The sequence below is a fragment of the Pseudorca crassidens genome, chromosome 12, assembly GCF_039906515.1.
Source record: "Pseudorca crassidens isolate mPseCra1 chromosome 12, mPseCra1.hap1, whole genome shotgun sequence".
In the NCBI taxonomy this organism is placed as follows: Eukaryota; Metazoa; Chordata; class Mammalia; order Artiodactyla; family Delphinidae; genus Pseudorca; species Pseudorca crassidens.
In genome coordinates this window covers 73191027-73207351 of record NC_090307.1, presented here as the reverse complement: position 1 = coordinate 73207351, position 16325 = coordinate 73191027, and the positions used below count along the sequence as shown (strand labels likewise).

General features: G+C 53.6%; 1 protein-coding gene across 6 annotated transcripts in view; it reads left to right on the top strand.

The window, feature by feature from the left end:
• Nucleotides 1-16325, top strand: part of KIAA1671 (KIAA1671 ortholog) — a 187808-nt gene that overhangs the window by 50814 nt on the left and 120669 nt on the right. For all 6 annotated transcript variants that reach the window (XR_010933263.1, XM_067700424.1, XM_067700420.1 and 3 more), the window contains exons 2-5: nt 3093-3244; nt 4982-6589; nt 8706-8793; nt 12461-15235. Coding sequence is in view for 5 of the 6 variants with exons in the window: in XM_067700424.1 (XP_067556525.1) it covers nt 5037-6589; nt 8706-8793; nt 12461-15235 (4416 nt within the window). In the remaining variant the exon portion in view is untranslated. The remainder of the gene's footprint in view (nt 1-3092; nt 3245-4981; nt 6590-8705; nt 8794-12460; nt 15236-16325) is intronic.

The window sequence follows — 16325 nt, the reverse complement described above, 5'->3', positions numbered from 1 at the left end:
GAGTGACATGGTGGCCCCTGCGTATCAGAGAATCACTCTGGCTGCTGCTAGAACAGATTGGAGGAGACACCAGCAGAGAAAGTTACTTACCTAACAACATTCTATGCCTCTTGCTTATTTATTTCGTTTATTGTCTTTTCCTATGTTCATGATTGTCAGCTCCATGGGAACAGGGCTTTCTGTATGTTTTGTTCACTGTTGTGTCCCCAGAGCCTGGTACATGGTAGGTGTTCAGTAACTGTGTATTGGAATGAATGAATGAATGAATGAGCTGGGGCCACAGCCATGGGGACGGAGAGGAGAGGATGCATACACTCCATCGATATTAGGCATTGGTCCCCCTCCCTCTGGGGCCTGTGGACGGACAACGCCCGTGCATTTACCGCAGCCCTGCTTTCCTGGGGAGACCTGGACACACACTTGCCCTTCACACGGGGCACCACACAGCCCTGCTTTCCTGGGGAGACCTGGACACGCACTTGGCCCCTCACACGGGGCACCACACAGGATGGATCCGCAGATTTGGGAGCCGAGGTCACATTCCGGAAGACGCTGGAAGGTGGCAGGACTGGCTCACGGCCCTCACCAGATTGTGGCATTCCCAGGAAGCGGCACCCAGAGATGGCTGAGTGAATGACTGTGAGCTCCCAGATCGGATTTAGGGGTGTCATTATGAAAGATTGGCAACAGCTGTTCAAATGAATCAACGCCTCTGAATCTGAGAGAGAAGCTACAAAATGGTTGGGTTCTGAATGGAAGGGCTTCTCCTGCCTCGTCCCTGTGAGGTTCTCTCGGATTCCCTGGGAGCCTGTGCGCTCCACGGTGCACCCGCAGCACCCAGCACAGAGCCTGGCTTGTAGAGGGAAGGTCAGAGGGATGGGAGGAATGAATGCTCGTGAACGACGCCTGTCTAATTTCAGCGACGATCGGTTCGGTGACTCAACCCTCAGGATCCTGGTTTTCTCTCCATGAAATCGCAGGAAATGGGGGAGATCGAGCCTGTGGACCTGGCAGGTTCAGCAACCGCAGAGGTACACCCACCACTACCCCCACTGCTGCCCCGCATCCTCCGTGTCCTGGTCCACTGCAGCCTCCTGACCTCCCAGATCAGCCTGGCTCCCCATCTGTCCCCCCATGCCGACCTTCACGGTTATTTGTAGATAAAACCAGACACAGCTCATACCTGGTGTCCCTGCTTTCTCCAGGGAGCTCTTGTTTACCTGGCTCTGGCCATCGTGCTAATATATTTAAAAAGAGTGAGCGAGGCCACCCCAGGAATAAACAGCATCTGTCCTCTGTGTGAGTGGGCTTCTGAAATGTTTTGGAAGAGACTAACATCTCTTAAATTAAGCATAACATATGTGATGCATTTAAAGCAAGCTTTTAAAGCGAACATTTCAGTTGGTTTCCTTGTATTTTACAACAGGTTAAAGGAAAACCTGAGAATCGTGGGTTTCTAGGTTTGGGAAAGAGTTCAAAATATTATTTAGCCATCCACTATGGTGGTTTAAAAACTCTTTTTTTCCCCCCTTTGTTCATTGATTGATTGATTCGTTCATTGATTCGTTCATGCAACCATATTTATAGACCAGGCATCTGCCTGGCATTTCAAATGGAAACTTGAGAGGGAGCCCAAGATAGAAAGGAGATTACAGATAACAGAGACACCGTTCTGGTTAAGAGGGGTGCGGACCAAGAGCCTTTCTCTTGTTTCCCCTTTTTCCTTCCCTGCAATCTGGCTACTGAGATGGGTTCAGAGATCCCAAAGTGGGGGCAGCATTTGTGAGCCATCAACCCTGATGCAGCAACAGCGCTCTTGGTGGTTCTTCCCAGGAAAAGCTGTATAGAGAAGCATTCGTTCATTCCACCTTTGGGCAGATGAGCCGGTGTGACAGTCCGGGGTTAATGTGGTCACAGCAGGTGTCTGACGACGGCCTGTCCCAGGCAGTGCATCAGGTGAAACTGGTGGGGCCTCTGGGCAGGGTCAGCAGGTTGAGCTCCCAGCTGGGCTCTTCGTAGCTCCTTGGTTCTGTCATTCAGTAGCAGTTGACCTGTGGCCACACCAGAACTTGCCAGAGCCAGAGGAACTCGTTCACCTTGTGACCAAGACTGCTTAGTGTCATGAAACTCAGGACTCTGGCCCTTATTTAGAATCTTAGAAGGGTGGGGAGCAGGGCCAGGAGAATAGTTCTTCATTCATTTCTTTATTCACTCAATAATTATGTGCTCAGTGCTCTTATCTGCCAGGCCACTGTGCTAGCTCTTGGGGATTCAGGGTGACTCCTGGGGGCTTCCCATTGATGTGAAATGAAGGATCTTGAACTATTAAATGTAGCTGTGTAGCTCTGAGGAGTCTGGCTGAGGGTCTGTGGGTCTCTCTGGACACGTAAGAGGGAGATTATACTAGGTTGGAGGGGGGCAGCTGTGTCTGGACTGCAATCTTAGGGGAGGGCCTGCGTCTGTGTGTAGTGACAGGGATATCTCAGAGAACAGGCACAGCACATGCAAAGGCCCTGAGGAGGCATGTGAGGACCTCCAAGAGATGCAATGTACAAATACTGCTGAGCAGGAGAACCAGGGGAAATAGCTCCCAAATTAGCCAGCTCTTTGAGTCTTCCGGAGTTCCCTCCTCTAAACCGAGGGAGTCTTCCGGGACCACCACTCCCAATTTTAGGCAGGTAATCCTCCTTTTCCTGTGCTCCCATGTCCCCCTTTATAAACCATGATGTTTATTGCCCAGTGTTGTAATCGCTTGTGTGTGTGTATGCGTGTGTGTGTTTCTCACACAAGACTCTGAGGTCCCTGGATGCAGGGGGTATTTCTTATTCATCCTTGTGAACGTGGTAGGTGCTCAGTAAACATGTATCAGAGGAACGGGGGAGATCTTTATAGAGCGCCTGCGGTTTGTACTCGGCACCCTTGATGCCCACGTGTATAGATAAGGCGACAATACTGAAAAGCTGCTAGGAGCGTGAGTTTTACAAGCTGGCGGAGACACCAGCAGACGCAGTTGGAGCTCGAAAGCCTTTGCGCCGTCTGTGCACATATTGCCAGAACCCCGGAACTGAGGCTCTCGCCCTGTGTCTCCCCAGACCTGCTTGAAACTCAGCCTGCTGGGACGAGCCTCCCCTCCCCTGCCGGCTCCTGCCATGGGAGTGTGCGGACAGCCCCGTTGGAGATGAGACACGATACCGCTGGCTTTCTCTGGCAGTCACACGTCCCCAGCCAGGACCTGCCAGCTCGGGTAAGTGGGGCTGGAGTGTCCGGGGGTGGGCAGGGCTCCTGTGGGTTCTGCTAGGGAGTTTCCTCTCTGTCCTTTGAATCCTGTTCTTGTCCTGTGTCTCTGTCCGGGCTATGTCTGTGTCCCAGAGGTCACGGGAGCTGGCTCTAACGATGAGCAGTCCTGATTTGGGGCAGGACCCTGTGCACCTTAGGAACTCCACCCCGAGTCTTTGCAGACGGGTTCCTCCCAAGTCTCCGATTTTCCCATTCTCCATTTCTGTGCCTCTCTTCTGCCTCTAACCCCGTCTAGACAGTGTTCTCCGCCTTGGGGAGAAGGAATCTTCTTAGCACCATCAAGTGTGTAAGGAAGAGAAAATATCAAAATCTGTCTGCCTTTCTTTCCTGCAGGCTGCTGAGTGAGTCAGAGCCGGGGGCAGCATTGTAGGGCCCCAGGAAGGGAAGTGGAGGCTTGCGTTGGACTAAAATGCCTTCTACTTTTAGCCCATCTAGACGCGGGCAGGCTGGGGACAATTTTGTAGGGAAAGAGAGCACTGGAGTGAAGGTGGGGTTAGGGTGGGGGACGAATCAAGAACAGCAGCTTGTCTGGCACTTTTTAAGACCAGAAAGGAAGAGGACATAATTGTTAAAAAGGCAGAGTTGAATGGGTCCAGGACTTGAGATCACGTTTCAGCTGTGTGATGGTTGGCAAGTCGGGCCACCTCTCTGAGCCCTTTCCCTTCATCTTTATCAGGGAGATAAGGATAATCCCTGCTTCTCGGGGTCATTGGAGGATGGATGAGCGAGGAGGGCTGCTGCCTTGAGAGAGCAGCGCTCATGACTGGATGAACAAGGGGCTTGTGCCTGCGCTGCTGCAAAACTGGGGCTGGCAATCACATACCCGCCTCTTAGGGTTCTAAAGAGGGTGTGATTTGAGGAAGCACTGGGCTTACCTGAGGCCTCACTCGTGGTAAACTCTCGTCGTTAGCTGATACTCTTCTTACTGAGACTGTGAAGGCAGCCAGCGTAAAATAGGCGTCCAACCGAAAAGAGCCCAGAGGCAGACAATCACAGCAGCAGGTGGAGTGGGAAATGAGGGTGGCTTTCTCTTAAGGCTTCTGGAAGGACTGGGGAGGGGAGAGATAAGGGACTGTCTGGACGGTTAGAGTGCCAAGGCCAGTGACCAACTCTGTGACCATTGGCTAGCTGTGTGAGGTGGGGCTTGTCACCTACCCTCTCTGTGCTTGGCTGTGATGAGGGTCAGGACCAGCCTGATGTGGCCGGGCTCTGAAACGGGAAAGTACTGCGGGGTGACAGGACTCTCATCAGGGTTTATGCTGGGAGCGTGTGGTGTGAATTTGGAGTCTGACCTGGGTTTGGATCCCAGCTTTGCCTCTTTACTCTCTGAGTGACCTCAGATCGGTTACTTGGCCTCTCTGAGCTGGTTTCCATACCTGTACAGCAGAGATCATCACTTTTCACCCTGAAAGCTGGCCTTGAGATTAGCTGAGTCAGGCAAGTCCAGGAGAGTGTTGGCACCTTTTCTGTGTCCTTTGAGCCGGAATGAACTTCAGAGTCAGGCCATTTAGTCCACTGCCCTTTGCCCACAGCCGAGAGGTGAAGGCACTGGCCCAGGCTGGCCCGGTGGTCAATGGAGAGCTGTCGTCCAGACCCGGGACTCTGGTCTCTTGATCCCCATCCCCCAAATCCCTCTGCTTCAACCCAGACACTGACTGAATCTTAAATTTACTATTTTTTTTAGTGGTTGCCTCTCTGTTTCTGATGTTCGTCTTCCCCATGGATCCACAGCCGTAACCATGGTGACGCGGGTGGAGGTCGGCTCCATAAGTTCTCTGACAGGAGTGCCAGGCCTGGGCGAGCTCTCCAAGGAGGAAGCTCTGACTCGGACCTACTTCCGCCAGGCTGGCAGCGCCTCCGGGGCCCCCTCAGCGCTGCTCTTGGAAGGGAAAAGCCCCCTCAGGAGCCCAGTCCGCTTGCTCCCTCTGCCGAGACTCACCCCCAAGCCCTTCTCCAAGGAGAAGGCCGGGGACGTGGTCTCCTCGTGGCCCAGCCTGAGCAGGCCGTCTCCTACCGGGGGGCTCCCCCGGGGCGTGGCGGCAGAGGGGCTGGACGAGAAGATGCCTGGCTTGGTGGGGCAGGAGGCGGGGAGCGGGGACGGCCCGAGCAGCTCGTCTCTGTTCTCCAAGGCCGCGGTGCTGCGGCCTAACCCCAGCACCATGATACTCTTTGAAACCACCAAAGCCGGGCCTACCCTGGGGAAGGGGGTCGGCCGGGGGGCTCCGGAGGCCGACGCAGGCGTGTCTCAGGGGTCCCCTTCTGCCTCCCGGCCTGAGGTGGCCACCAAGCCCGCCTTGCCAGCCCGAAAGCCTGCGGGGACTCTTCCCCGACCGGCCTCCGTGTCTCAGGTCACCAGGCCGGCGGCCACCCAAGAGGAGACAGGCCTAAAGGAGCCTCTGTCAAAGGCCAGCAGCGTGGAGGACGCGGGTAGCCCTGCTCTGGAGCCCAGGCCTCGACTGAAGAGAAGGCCCGTGTCGGCCATTTTCATCGAGTCCATTCAGCCTCAGAAGCCAGCAGGCCCTGGCGGGGCAGCCGTGGTGGGGAAGGCGCCCCCCACCCCTCCTGAGAAGACGTGGGTGAGGAGGCCTCGGCCTCTGTCCGTGGACCTCACGGCCAGGTTCGAGAGTAGAGAGGCCTTGGCGAGGAAGGTGGAGGCCATAGCAGGATCCACGGCCCAGTGGCGGGGTCCCGAGAGGCCTGACCTGGACCCCAAAGTAGATGGGGAGCGTCTGGTCAAAGCAGAGGCTCCCCTTCACGACCCAGATTCTGACTTCCTGCAGGTGGCCAGGAAGATCCAGGAACGGAAGGAGAGGCTGCTCTGCAAGCAGGCAGAGATGGGCCACCTCAGAACCATGGGGGGCTCGGCCAGGGTCACCCCCATCAGTGACCAGAATCTTGGGGAAGAGAAAGCCAAGCTGGATGGCGAGCCGGAGAAGGCACCCAGGGCCCCCCAGTCCCCTTCGCCCAGGCCTGGAAAAGGCCAAGAAATCGCTGAGGTCAAGAGCAGAGCGGCTGATGGGGAAACGCAGGCAGGGGGAGAGCGGACCCCGAGGGGCAGCGTGAAGAAGCACGTCAGTCTCTTTGGTGAGGAGAGCGCCTCAGCCTTGTCATTGGGGTCTTCACCCCCGTCAGCCCCCGCTGAGTCCCCACCGGCTGCGCCGGAGCTGGGGAAAGCCGGCGTGAGCGTCCAGGAGCGGATCAAAGGCTGGGCCACCGAGAGCTCGGAAGCAAAGCCAGAGATCAGGAAGAAGGCGATCCAGGCACGGCCGCTGTCAGCGGATTTGACCAAACTGTAAGTGGGAGCATCCCACTGGCTTCCCCCAGCCTCCAAAGTCCTCAGCCCCTTACCAGAGACCCCTCGGGAAAGGAAACAGCAGGGCGCCACGCTCCGTGCTGCCCGCCTTACGCCCCCTCTCAGTTGACCCACAGCCCACAGAGGAAGTGGCATTAGCTCCCATTTCTCAGATGAGGAAGCTGAGGTGTGGAGAGACAGGGGAGCTGCCCGCGTACGTTTCCTCATACATTTCCTCGTACCTTCCCCTCTGTGCACTTTTCACGGGGAAATATTGTGCGCATTTCACAGATGTGGACAGGAAAGGTGAAATACCATGAGGAAGTCAGGAGCCTGGTGCAATTCCAGCTCAGCCTGTCTCCATAGCTAAGCTTTCCTTTCCTGAAGTCCGAGGACACCTAATATATACCTAAACCTCTGTGGATGGCCCCAAAAACAAAATCAGACGGGTCATGATAACTTGGGTGCGTAGCTTCACGCCTTGAGCCTCGGTCTCTTCATCTCCAAAACGGAAATGATGCTAAGACCTGCCTTTAAGGCTTAAGGCAAAGACTCAGAGAGATAACGCTGAGAGTCACTCCACCCAAGGGAGCCCGCAACACGCTGTAGCTCCAAATGATACGATTAATCCTAATGGTTATTGATGATTTTCTAAGCTTGGCCTGGCCTCTGACATCTCTTGCTCCTTCGTTTTTCCACAAGTGGCTTCTCGGCCAGGACAGAGGGATGCCACCGGGGGTTTCTGCCAGCTTGTTAATGACATGCCTGCCGCTGACATACTTTGTCAGGGATGGAGCTTCCAAGGGGAGCTCTGGGCAGACTGCCCTTCAGGCCCTGGGAACCCGGGCAGCCAGCTTGGCCAGAGTTAGACCAGTGGCTCTCAGCAGTTAGAATGACCTGGAAAAAAAAAATACCAATGCCTGGCCCCCACCCCACCCCCTAGAGAATCTGATTCAGCTGGTCTGGGGAGGGGCCCATGTCATGGTGGTTTTTAAAAGTTTCCCAAGTGATTTTCAAGTGCAGCCAGGCTCGTGAACCCCTGAATTCAGAAAACAGAGAAAGGGGAGAATTCCCTGGCTGTCCAGGGACTTGGCGCTTTCACTGCCATGGGCCGGGTTCAATCCCTGGCCTGGGAACCGAGATCCCTCAAGCTGCACAGCGTGGCAAAATAATAATAATAAAAAAATTTTAAAAACCCCAGAAAACAGAGAAAGGGGCACCCATGTCGGGGACCTCACGCACCTTCCCTCTCTGCATCCCCCAGTGTCTCGGGTTATTCCCATCTGACAGGAGGGGAAACCAGGGCTCTGGGCTTAGAAACAACTCATGCACAGCCTCACGCCTCCCAGGAGGCAGACCTTGGACTGATGCGTGTGGGTCAAGTTTAAGCAGTTTGATTTCTTTCACCTCCCTCTTCTCTGCAGCCCCCAGCCCTGAGCTAATCTTTCAGCGTCCGCTCCAGAGAACTCTTCAGAGATGGAAAAAGTGTAGCTCCAGAGCTCCCCTTTCTCCCTCTTCCCCTTACAGTGGGGAAACAGGCCCAGAGAGGGATAATGACTGGGCCCAGGTCACTCGGAGAGGCAGAGGCAGGCCCGTGCCCCGACACATTCCCCGACTGCCCACTGCCCCCGTGGTCGGTCTGCGGTGGGGCTGCTATTGTGAGGTTACAACCATTAATTATCCCTCCTGGGGCATCTTCACTCTTCTCTAAACGACTTCACGTAGCTATTAGGGCCTTGGGTAGCCTCTTATCCGCCCTACAAAAGACGATGAGGAGGTGTTAATTATCCCCGTTTTATGAGTGAGGTCGCAAGCCTGACCCAAGCTCCCTCAGTGGGGAGGCAGGAGAGCTGGGACTAGCACCCAGGTCTCTTCACCCAAGCCTGGGGCTCCTGCTACCCCGATGATGCTGTGTTTAAGGTAGGGTGTCCCCACTGGGCCGGAGGGGTTTGGCAACTGCAAAGGACATGTCCCTTCTCGGAGGAAATTGGGCAGTGTTGCTTTGATGATCTCAGTGCTGGTTTCACCCCTGGGTTCCTGAGCTAGTTACGGGGTGTGGGCTGGAGGGAGCCACAGCTGCTGGTCCCTGTACAAGTAACTTGGATCTCTGTGCCAGGTTTTCAAGTGCAGCTTCAAGCAACGAAGTCACATGTGAGAAGTGTTCTGAGCCGAGCAGTGAGCTGCCTAGAGAACCCAGGGAAAAGGTAAGGAGCCGCTTGGCGCGTCCTTTTCCCCAGCAGGTAGTTGTACTTATTGGAAAAGGGGCTTTTATGATCTCCAGGGCCCAGGAAAGAATCAGAAACCTCTCATGAACTGTTAAGACATTTTTTTCCTTTAATGTTGGGACTTTTAAAGTCCCTTCCGGTATGATGGGCTGTGTGATTCCCCGTTGCAAATATAATCGTCAGGCATTTCTTTTTGTCTGTGCAAATGGGAGGAGGGACATGGCTTTCCTGTGTAAGAATGTCTGCTTTATTAAGAAATTAATGAAGATGTAAAAATGTTAATAGAAACCCCCCTCAATTTTCCCCCATTATGGTCCCTGCTTCTTTCCCCACCCTGATGTGTCACCTAGACGAAGAAAAAGGAGGAGAGTTACCATCAATTAAATTGCTTAAAACATATTTTCATTTAGTCTGTTTTCTTAAATATGTATTTATTTTGCCTGTGCTGGATTAGCTGTGGCACACGGCATCTTCGTTGCAGCATGCAGACTCTTAGTTGCAGCATGCGTGCGGGATTTAGTTCCCTGACCAGGGATCGAACCTGGGTCCCCTGCATTGGGAGCATGGAGTCTTACCCAGTGGACCATCAGGGAAGTCCCCATTTAGTCTGTTTAATTTAAAAAGCTCATAAAATAACTGCTAGGTATAACGGGTTTGCGGTTGATGCTTTCTGCAGTTTCAGTTTTTGTTAAACAGCTTCACTGAGGTATAATTGACATACAGTAAACTGGACATGTTTAAAGCATATAAGCAGGTGAGCTTTGACATCTTTGTACACCTGTTGAAACTTTCATCACAATAAAGACAGTGGGCATTTCCAGCACATGCAAGTTTCTTCTCTGTGACCCCCCAGAGCAACCACTCATCTGCTTTCAGTTACTGTAGATTCATTCGCATCTTCTAGATTGTTATATAAATGCAACCAGTGCTCTTTTTTCGGTCCGGCTTCTTTCACTCAGAATCATTATTTTGAGCTTCATCATGTGTGTCAATAGCCCATCCTTTTTATTGCCGAGTAGTACTCCGTTGTATGGGTAGCCCACAGTTGGCTTATCCATTCAGCCCTTGATGGGCGTTTGGGTTGTTTCCAGTTTGGGGCCGTTGCAAATAAAGCTTCTGTGAACATCTGTGGGCAAGGGTCTGTAGGGACATCTATTTTGTTTTCTCTTGGATAAATACCTAGGTGTGGGATGGCTGGATCACATAGTTTTACTTTTTAAGAAAATTATACAGAGTTTTAAACACCAGAGCTTGGTTCCAAGCCCATTTGAACCCCTCCCATCATAAACCCCTAACAAAGGTGAACTGGCTCTGAATGACAGTGCCCACCACTCCTGGGGTGGGCGGTTAGCCCTGTTTTTGTCCTTGGATCTTCTGAGTCATTTCTTTAAAAATGGTGGAGAGGGACTTCCCTGGCAGTCCAGCGGTTGAGACTCCGCACTTCCATTGCGGGGGACGCGGGTTCGATCCCTGGTCAGGGAACTAAGATCCCTTAGTTTTCCCAAAATGGAAACCCCTTATCCAGTCACTCCTCATCCCCCACCTCCAGCCCCCGGCAACCGTGAATCTGCTTTCTGTCTCTATAGACTTGCCTATTCTGGGTATTCCATATAAGTGGAATCATGTATGTGGCCTTTTGTGTCTGACTTCTTTCACTTTGCATTATGTTTTCAAGGTTCATCTATGTTATAGCATGTATCAGTACTGCATTCTTTTTTATGGATGAATAATATTCCATTGCATGGATATACCGCTTTCTGTTTATCCATTCATCCATTGACGGACATTTTGAGTTTCCAGCTTTTGGCGATTGTGAATAATGCTGCTGCGGACATTGGTGTACAAGTTTTTGTCTGAACACCTGTTTTCAGTTCTTTGGGGTATATACTCAGGAATGGAATTGGTGGGTCGTATGGTTAAATCTTTGTGTAACTTCTTGAAGTAGACCTTTTTCTAAGAGAAAAGAAAAATTTTAGATATGACTAAGCACTAATACATGAATATTATAAAAACCCAACAGAACTAAAATGTGTAGGATTAAAAGATGATGTTCTCTTCCTCATTTCTTCTTCCTACCCTCACTCCTTCACCCACAGTTTTTTTTTTAAATTAATTTATTTTATTTATTTATTTCTGGCTGCATTGGCTATTTGTTGCTGCACACAGGCTTCCTCTAGTTGTGGCAAGTGGGGGCTACTCTTTGTTGCGGTGCACAGGCCTCTCATTGTGGTGGCTTCTCTTGTTGCAGAGCACGGGCTCCAGGCGTGCGGGCGTCAGTAGTTGTGGCACGTGGGTTCAGTAGTTGTGGCTCGTGGGCTCAGTAGTTGTGGCTCATGGGCTCTAGAGCGCAGGCTCAGTAGTTGTGGCACACGGGCTTAGTTGCTCCACGGCATGTGGGATCTTCCCTGACCAGGGCTTGAACCCATGTCCCCTGCATTGGCAGGCGGATTCCTCACCACTGCACCACCAGGGAAGCCCTTCACTCCCAGTTTGATTGTTATCTTTTCTCCACTGTTTATGTACTCACGTACATATTTATACACATGTACACATGTAGTTTTTTAAAATGGTAATTTATTATAAATATATAGTTCCTCATCCTGCTTTTCTTCCACCAGCACGACATTTTGTGTGTTCTTAGACGTTAGGACATTGGGACCTGCCCCCACTTCTGTGGATCCAAGTGCCTGTGTGGTATTCAATTGTTTGAATATTTCAGAATTTATTTAGCCAGTGCCCTTCAGATGGGCATTTAGGTTGTTTCTGTGTTCTTTCGTTTCACAAACAGTGCTGTATGAACTTTCTTGTTCACATAGACTAGTGCACGTGAGCAAAGCAAGAATCCTGGGAGGAAATCGGCCAGATAAAAGGAAATGAGTGTCCTAAAATCATGAGAGATATACTGAGTTGCCCAAGAATCATGCCCATTTATCTTCTCACCAACAGTGTCTGAGAGTGGCCGTGTCTGAGAGTGGCCGTTTCACCACATCCTCACCCACACTGGCTATGTTCAGTCTGTAAGATTTTATGGTGTCTCACTGCTGTGATTTTAAAAGCAGCTATTTCAGGGCTTCCCTGGTGGCGCAGTGGTTAAGAATCCACCTGACAATGCAGGGAACATGGGTTCGAGCCCTGGTCAGGGAAGATCCCACATGCCGCGGAGCAACTAAGCCCGTGCGCCACAACCACTGAGCCTGCGCTCTAGAGCCCGCGAGTCACAACTACTGAACCCATGTGCCACAACTGCTGAAGCCCACGCACCTAGAGCCCGTGCTCTGCAACAAGAGAAGCCACCAAAATGAGAAGCCCGCGCACCGCAACGAAGAGTAGCCCCCGCTCGCCGCAACTAGAGAAAGCCTGCACGCGACAAGGAAGACCCAACGCAACCAAAAATAAATACATCAATCAATCAATCAATAAAAGCAGCTATTTCAATCACCTCATCTCTTTCTTTCCATTTCAAACTGCCCCCCGACGTTTTTTTTTGGCTGCACTGCGCGACTTGTGGGATCTTAGTTCTCTGACGAGGGATCGAACCCGGGGCCCTGGCAATGGAAGGCTGGAATCCTAACCACTGAACCACCAGGGAATTCCCTCCATTTCAAACCCTTTAACTTAAATTGGATTTTTTTTTTTTTTCCCACAGCAGAAGGAAGGGCATGGTGTGGACGGAGCATCTGTCCCAAGAAGCCCCTGGAAGCCTGCGACGCCCCGGGAGAAATCCAGGCAGACAGAGTGGAAAGACAGTTCTGACCAAGTCCCTGGCAGCGGTTGGAGCGAAAGTGTGGTGGGGCCTCTGAGCCCTTCCGCCAGCACCCCGGATGATGACAGAAGCTTCCAGACCGTGTGGGCCACAGTGTTCGAACATCACGTGGAGAAGCACACCGTGGCTGACCTATCAGGACACTGTCCCGCAGCCATGACCCCCAGGGACACGGCCGATGTCTTGGAGCTCAGATCCAGGTTCCTTGGGTCGAGAAGCTCTTTCCCGCAAACCACATACCTGAAGAAAGAGTGGTTGGAAAATCCCGACCCAAAGAAATCTGGGCGGACCGCCTTCTCCAACGGTGAGCCCAAACAGCATCATACGTCTTCCGTCCTGGGAAGATACCCTGTGGGCGACAAGTGCAGTAATAACCCCTGCCTCAAGCTCTTGGAAAGCCCTCCCACATCCGAGAGGGTCGAGCCCAGGTATGACATCGTGCACGCGGTCGGGGAGCGTGCGCACAGCGAGGCCATCCCCACGGCGCCCGAGGAGAAGGCTGTGACGCTCCGGAGCAGCCAGTCTCGGCTCTCACTGTCCCAGGAGGTGGCCCCTGCCGTGACCCCTGCTGACCCCGAGCGCAGGCTGGAAGGCCAGGTGGGGTCCGTCCAAAGGGCCAGTCTGATCTGGGAAGCTCGAGGGACGCGTGAGGTCAGCGGGCCAAAGCCTGAGTTCCACCGAGAGCTAAAGGACACGTCTGGAGGCAATTGTCTGTCACCCAGATGGACAGGTGGGGTGACTATCAACTGGCAGAAAGCCGCTGTGGGGGTCAGTGAAGAGAGAGGCTCGGAACCAAGCCCCGAGGCCACCTCTGCGAGGACCATCCAGGCTGCCATCCAGGAGGCCCAGCACCAGGGGATCGAAGGGGCCGGAAGAAAGCCAGGGGAAAGGGGTGCCCCCCAGGGGGGCCCTCTGGAGCCTCCTTCCAGGGCTAAGGGCGAGGCCTCTGACTTCCGAGCCCGGCCACAGGCAGACGTGCTACTGCAGAAGGGGCCCCTCGCCGTGGCTGGCGGCCAGGGTGGAGCGAGGCCGGCCCGGGTGCCGGAGCCCGAAGCCAGGATGCGGAAGGTGAGCCCCAGCGACCAGAGGATGGAGAGGTGGAGGCGGCGGACGTTACCCCATGACGCGAAGTTCGATGAATTCAGCTTACTGGCCCCAGAGCACTCTTCCAAGGCAGAGCAGAGACGGACGGGTCATTTGACCCACACCGCAGGTGCCTTAGGAAAACTCCAACTAGCCCACGGTTGGGAGGAGCCCCAGCAGGGGAACCCGGGCGTGTCACAGGTTCTTTCAGCAGCAAAGCAAGGGTCATTTGTGGAACCCAAGGCGACCTTTTTTGCAGTGACGTATCAGATTCCCGACACTCAAAAAGCAAAGAGCATTGTTAAGCCCAGGTCCGAAAACTTGATGGAACATTCTAGAAAAATAGCCCCACCTCCATCGCCTCATCTTTTAACATCTACCTTGGTTTCTCTGAACCATGAAGAGCTGCTGGAGACCATGGGCAGTAAAAACCAGGCTCCAGGCAGAGAGCATGACCGCGCAAGCTTTCCAAAGACTCCGAGGCCAGCGTCTCTTGGGGAGAGGATTCTGGGTCCTCCCAGCGAGAGAATCTCCGATGACGATGCTTTATGGGTTCGTCGGGGACCGGAAGACAGCGTTGGTTTTCACAGCGACTGGAAGGACCGTGGGAACAAGGCGTCCCCCCGTGGTGCTCCCAAAACACCTCCGGCTCTCAAAAGTCACCCGAAAGCCACCCATCTCCTGCTCAGAAGGAAGACGGAGGTGGTCAGCGAGACGTTCCCAGGTAAAATCAAGGATGGTTACAGGTCCAGTGTCCTCGACATTGACGCCCTGATGGCCGAGTACCAGAGACAGCCGGCCGCAGGCCCCAGGGAGGCTCAGGAGCTGGTGGGGGGACCGCCCACAGAGCCCAGAGGCTCGAATCCCGAGAGGCCTGGCCAGCAAGGCGAGGTGGATCGGAGACGGAGGAGCCTGAAGGAGGGCCCTGAAATTGAGGGGCCCCGGAAACAAGCCAGTTTTGCCGAAACAAACCCCAGTCCTACCCCCGGCTCGGGCAAGCAACTGGCAGAGACCCTGGAGGCAGCCACGAACACCAAGGTCAGCCCTCCTCTGTGGGCTCTGCCGCACTCAGCTCCTCCTGAGAAATATCCAGGGGCCTCTTCTGGCCCTGCAGGTCCCAGGAAAAAAGGCTCGGGGGTCACCGAGGATGAGAAAAAGGCCTTCATCAGTAAACATCACAGTGCAAAGTGCCCGCATTCCCCGGCTGAGTCAAAGCCCACCACCTCCTGGGAGGATCTGGGCAGCGGGGCCACCGTGCCACCCAGGTCCTCCCCCACTGACCAGAAGAAAGGGCTCCCAAGGAAATCCCTCGGGAGGGGAGAGGAGGGCAGTGTGACCCAATGGGGCAACCACCCATGGGACTGTGGAAGGTCACTGCTGGATGTCAAGAGGGCCCACTCGGAGAAAGGCCCCCCTCTCAAAATCCGAGAGGGCCTGTTCATCATGCAGGAAGCCAGAGAGAGGAGGCAAGAGCAGCCCAAAGGGAGGCCCAGCCTCCCTAGGGAGAGTTCAGAGGCCAAAGACATCAAGACGGGGCTCTGTCAGCAGGAGTCGGGGAATCGAGACAGTCAAAAGGTGAGTACAAACCATGTTGCAGTTTTGTCAAACGTTGTTAAACATGCAGGCCAGGGGTCTCAAACTCAGAACCCACGTGGGTAGGCCAGGTGAGTATGGAAATGAGTGGAGTCAGGCTGGGTGTGATACACTAGGGAGTGGTGGGGCTTGTGGCAAATGGAGAGCCCACGCCTTATCGGAAGGGGGCAACCGCTGCGCAGCCCCAGCTGGTTCTTGACAAGTGAGGAAGGTGGCATTGAGATGGCAGATCTGATTTATCAAGAGAACCGGAAAGATCCAGATTTTTGTCCGTAATCCCCTCCCCCCATTATGAAATGAGGACAGAGTACTAAAAAAATGCTGCTTAGTCCAAACAGAACTTGTCTGCTGGCACTATACAGCCTGTGGGCTACCAGTTTTAAACCTCTGGGCTAGAATGATCACAATAGGTGTCATTTATTGAGCACCTGCTGTATTCCAGGATGCTGCATCACGTTCATCATTGTATCCCCAGCATCCAGCATCCTGCTTGATGTTTCGTGAACATTCAAGAAGTGTTTGTTGAATGAGCGAGCTCACATGAGCCTCGGGACAGTCCACACGAGAGGGATTGTCGTGGTTTGTATTCCTATAGAAGCAGCCCCCTGCAAGTTGTTTTAGGAGGTGACCCCCTGAGGAGCCGGTGTGGGGAGGAGAAGTGAGTCAGGGAAGGGAAGCAGGTGATGAAGGTGTGGGCACCTGAGGCTCGTTCTCACTGGAGACCCCTGGGGAGCAGCACAGCTCACCTCTGGGTGGTCCTGCCCAAGGGGGAGGGGACCTGGAGTATTTGTTTCCTAGTTCCCCTCTGTCCTTGCCTGAGGCTGTGTCTGGGGCTTTCACCGTTCAGACTCCTCTGACCTGGCTGGGGCCGTGCTCCGTGGTGGAGAGGAAAATCCTCACGCAGCATTGGCGTGTACTTGAGTGGTGGGCAGGGCACCCACAATGTCTGCTGCAGGTATGATCACCTTGTTCAGATGGAAAAAACTGAGGCTCAGAGAGGTTCAGTAACTTATCCCAAGTCACAAAGCACCAAGTGGCATAGCCAGTGTTTGCACCTAGGTCTGGCTCGATA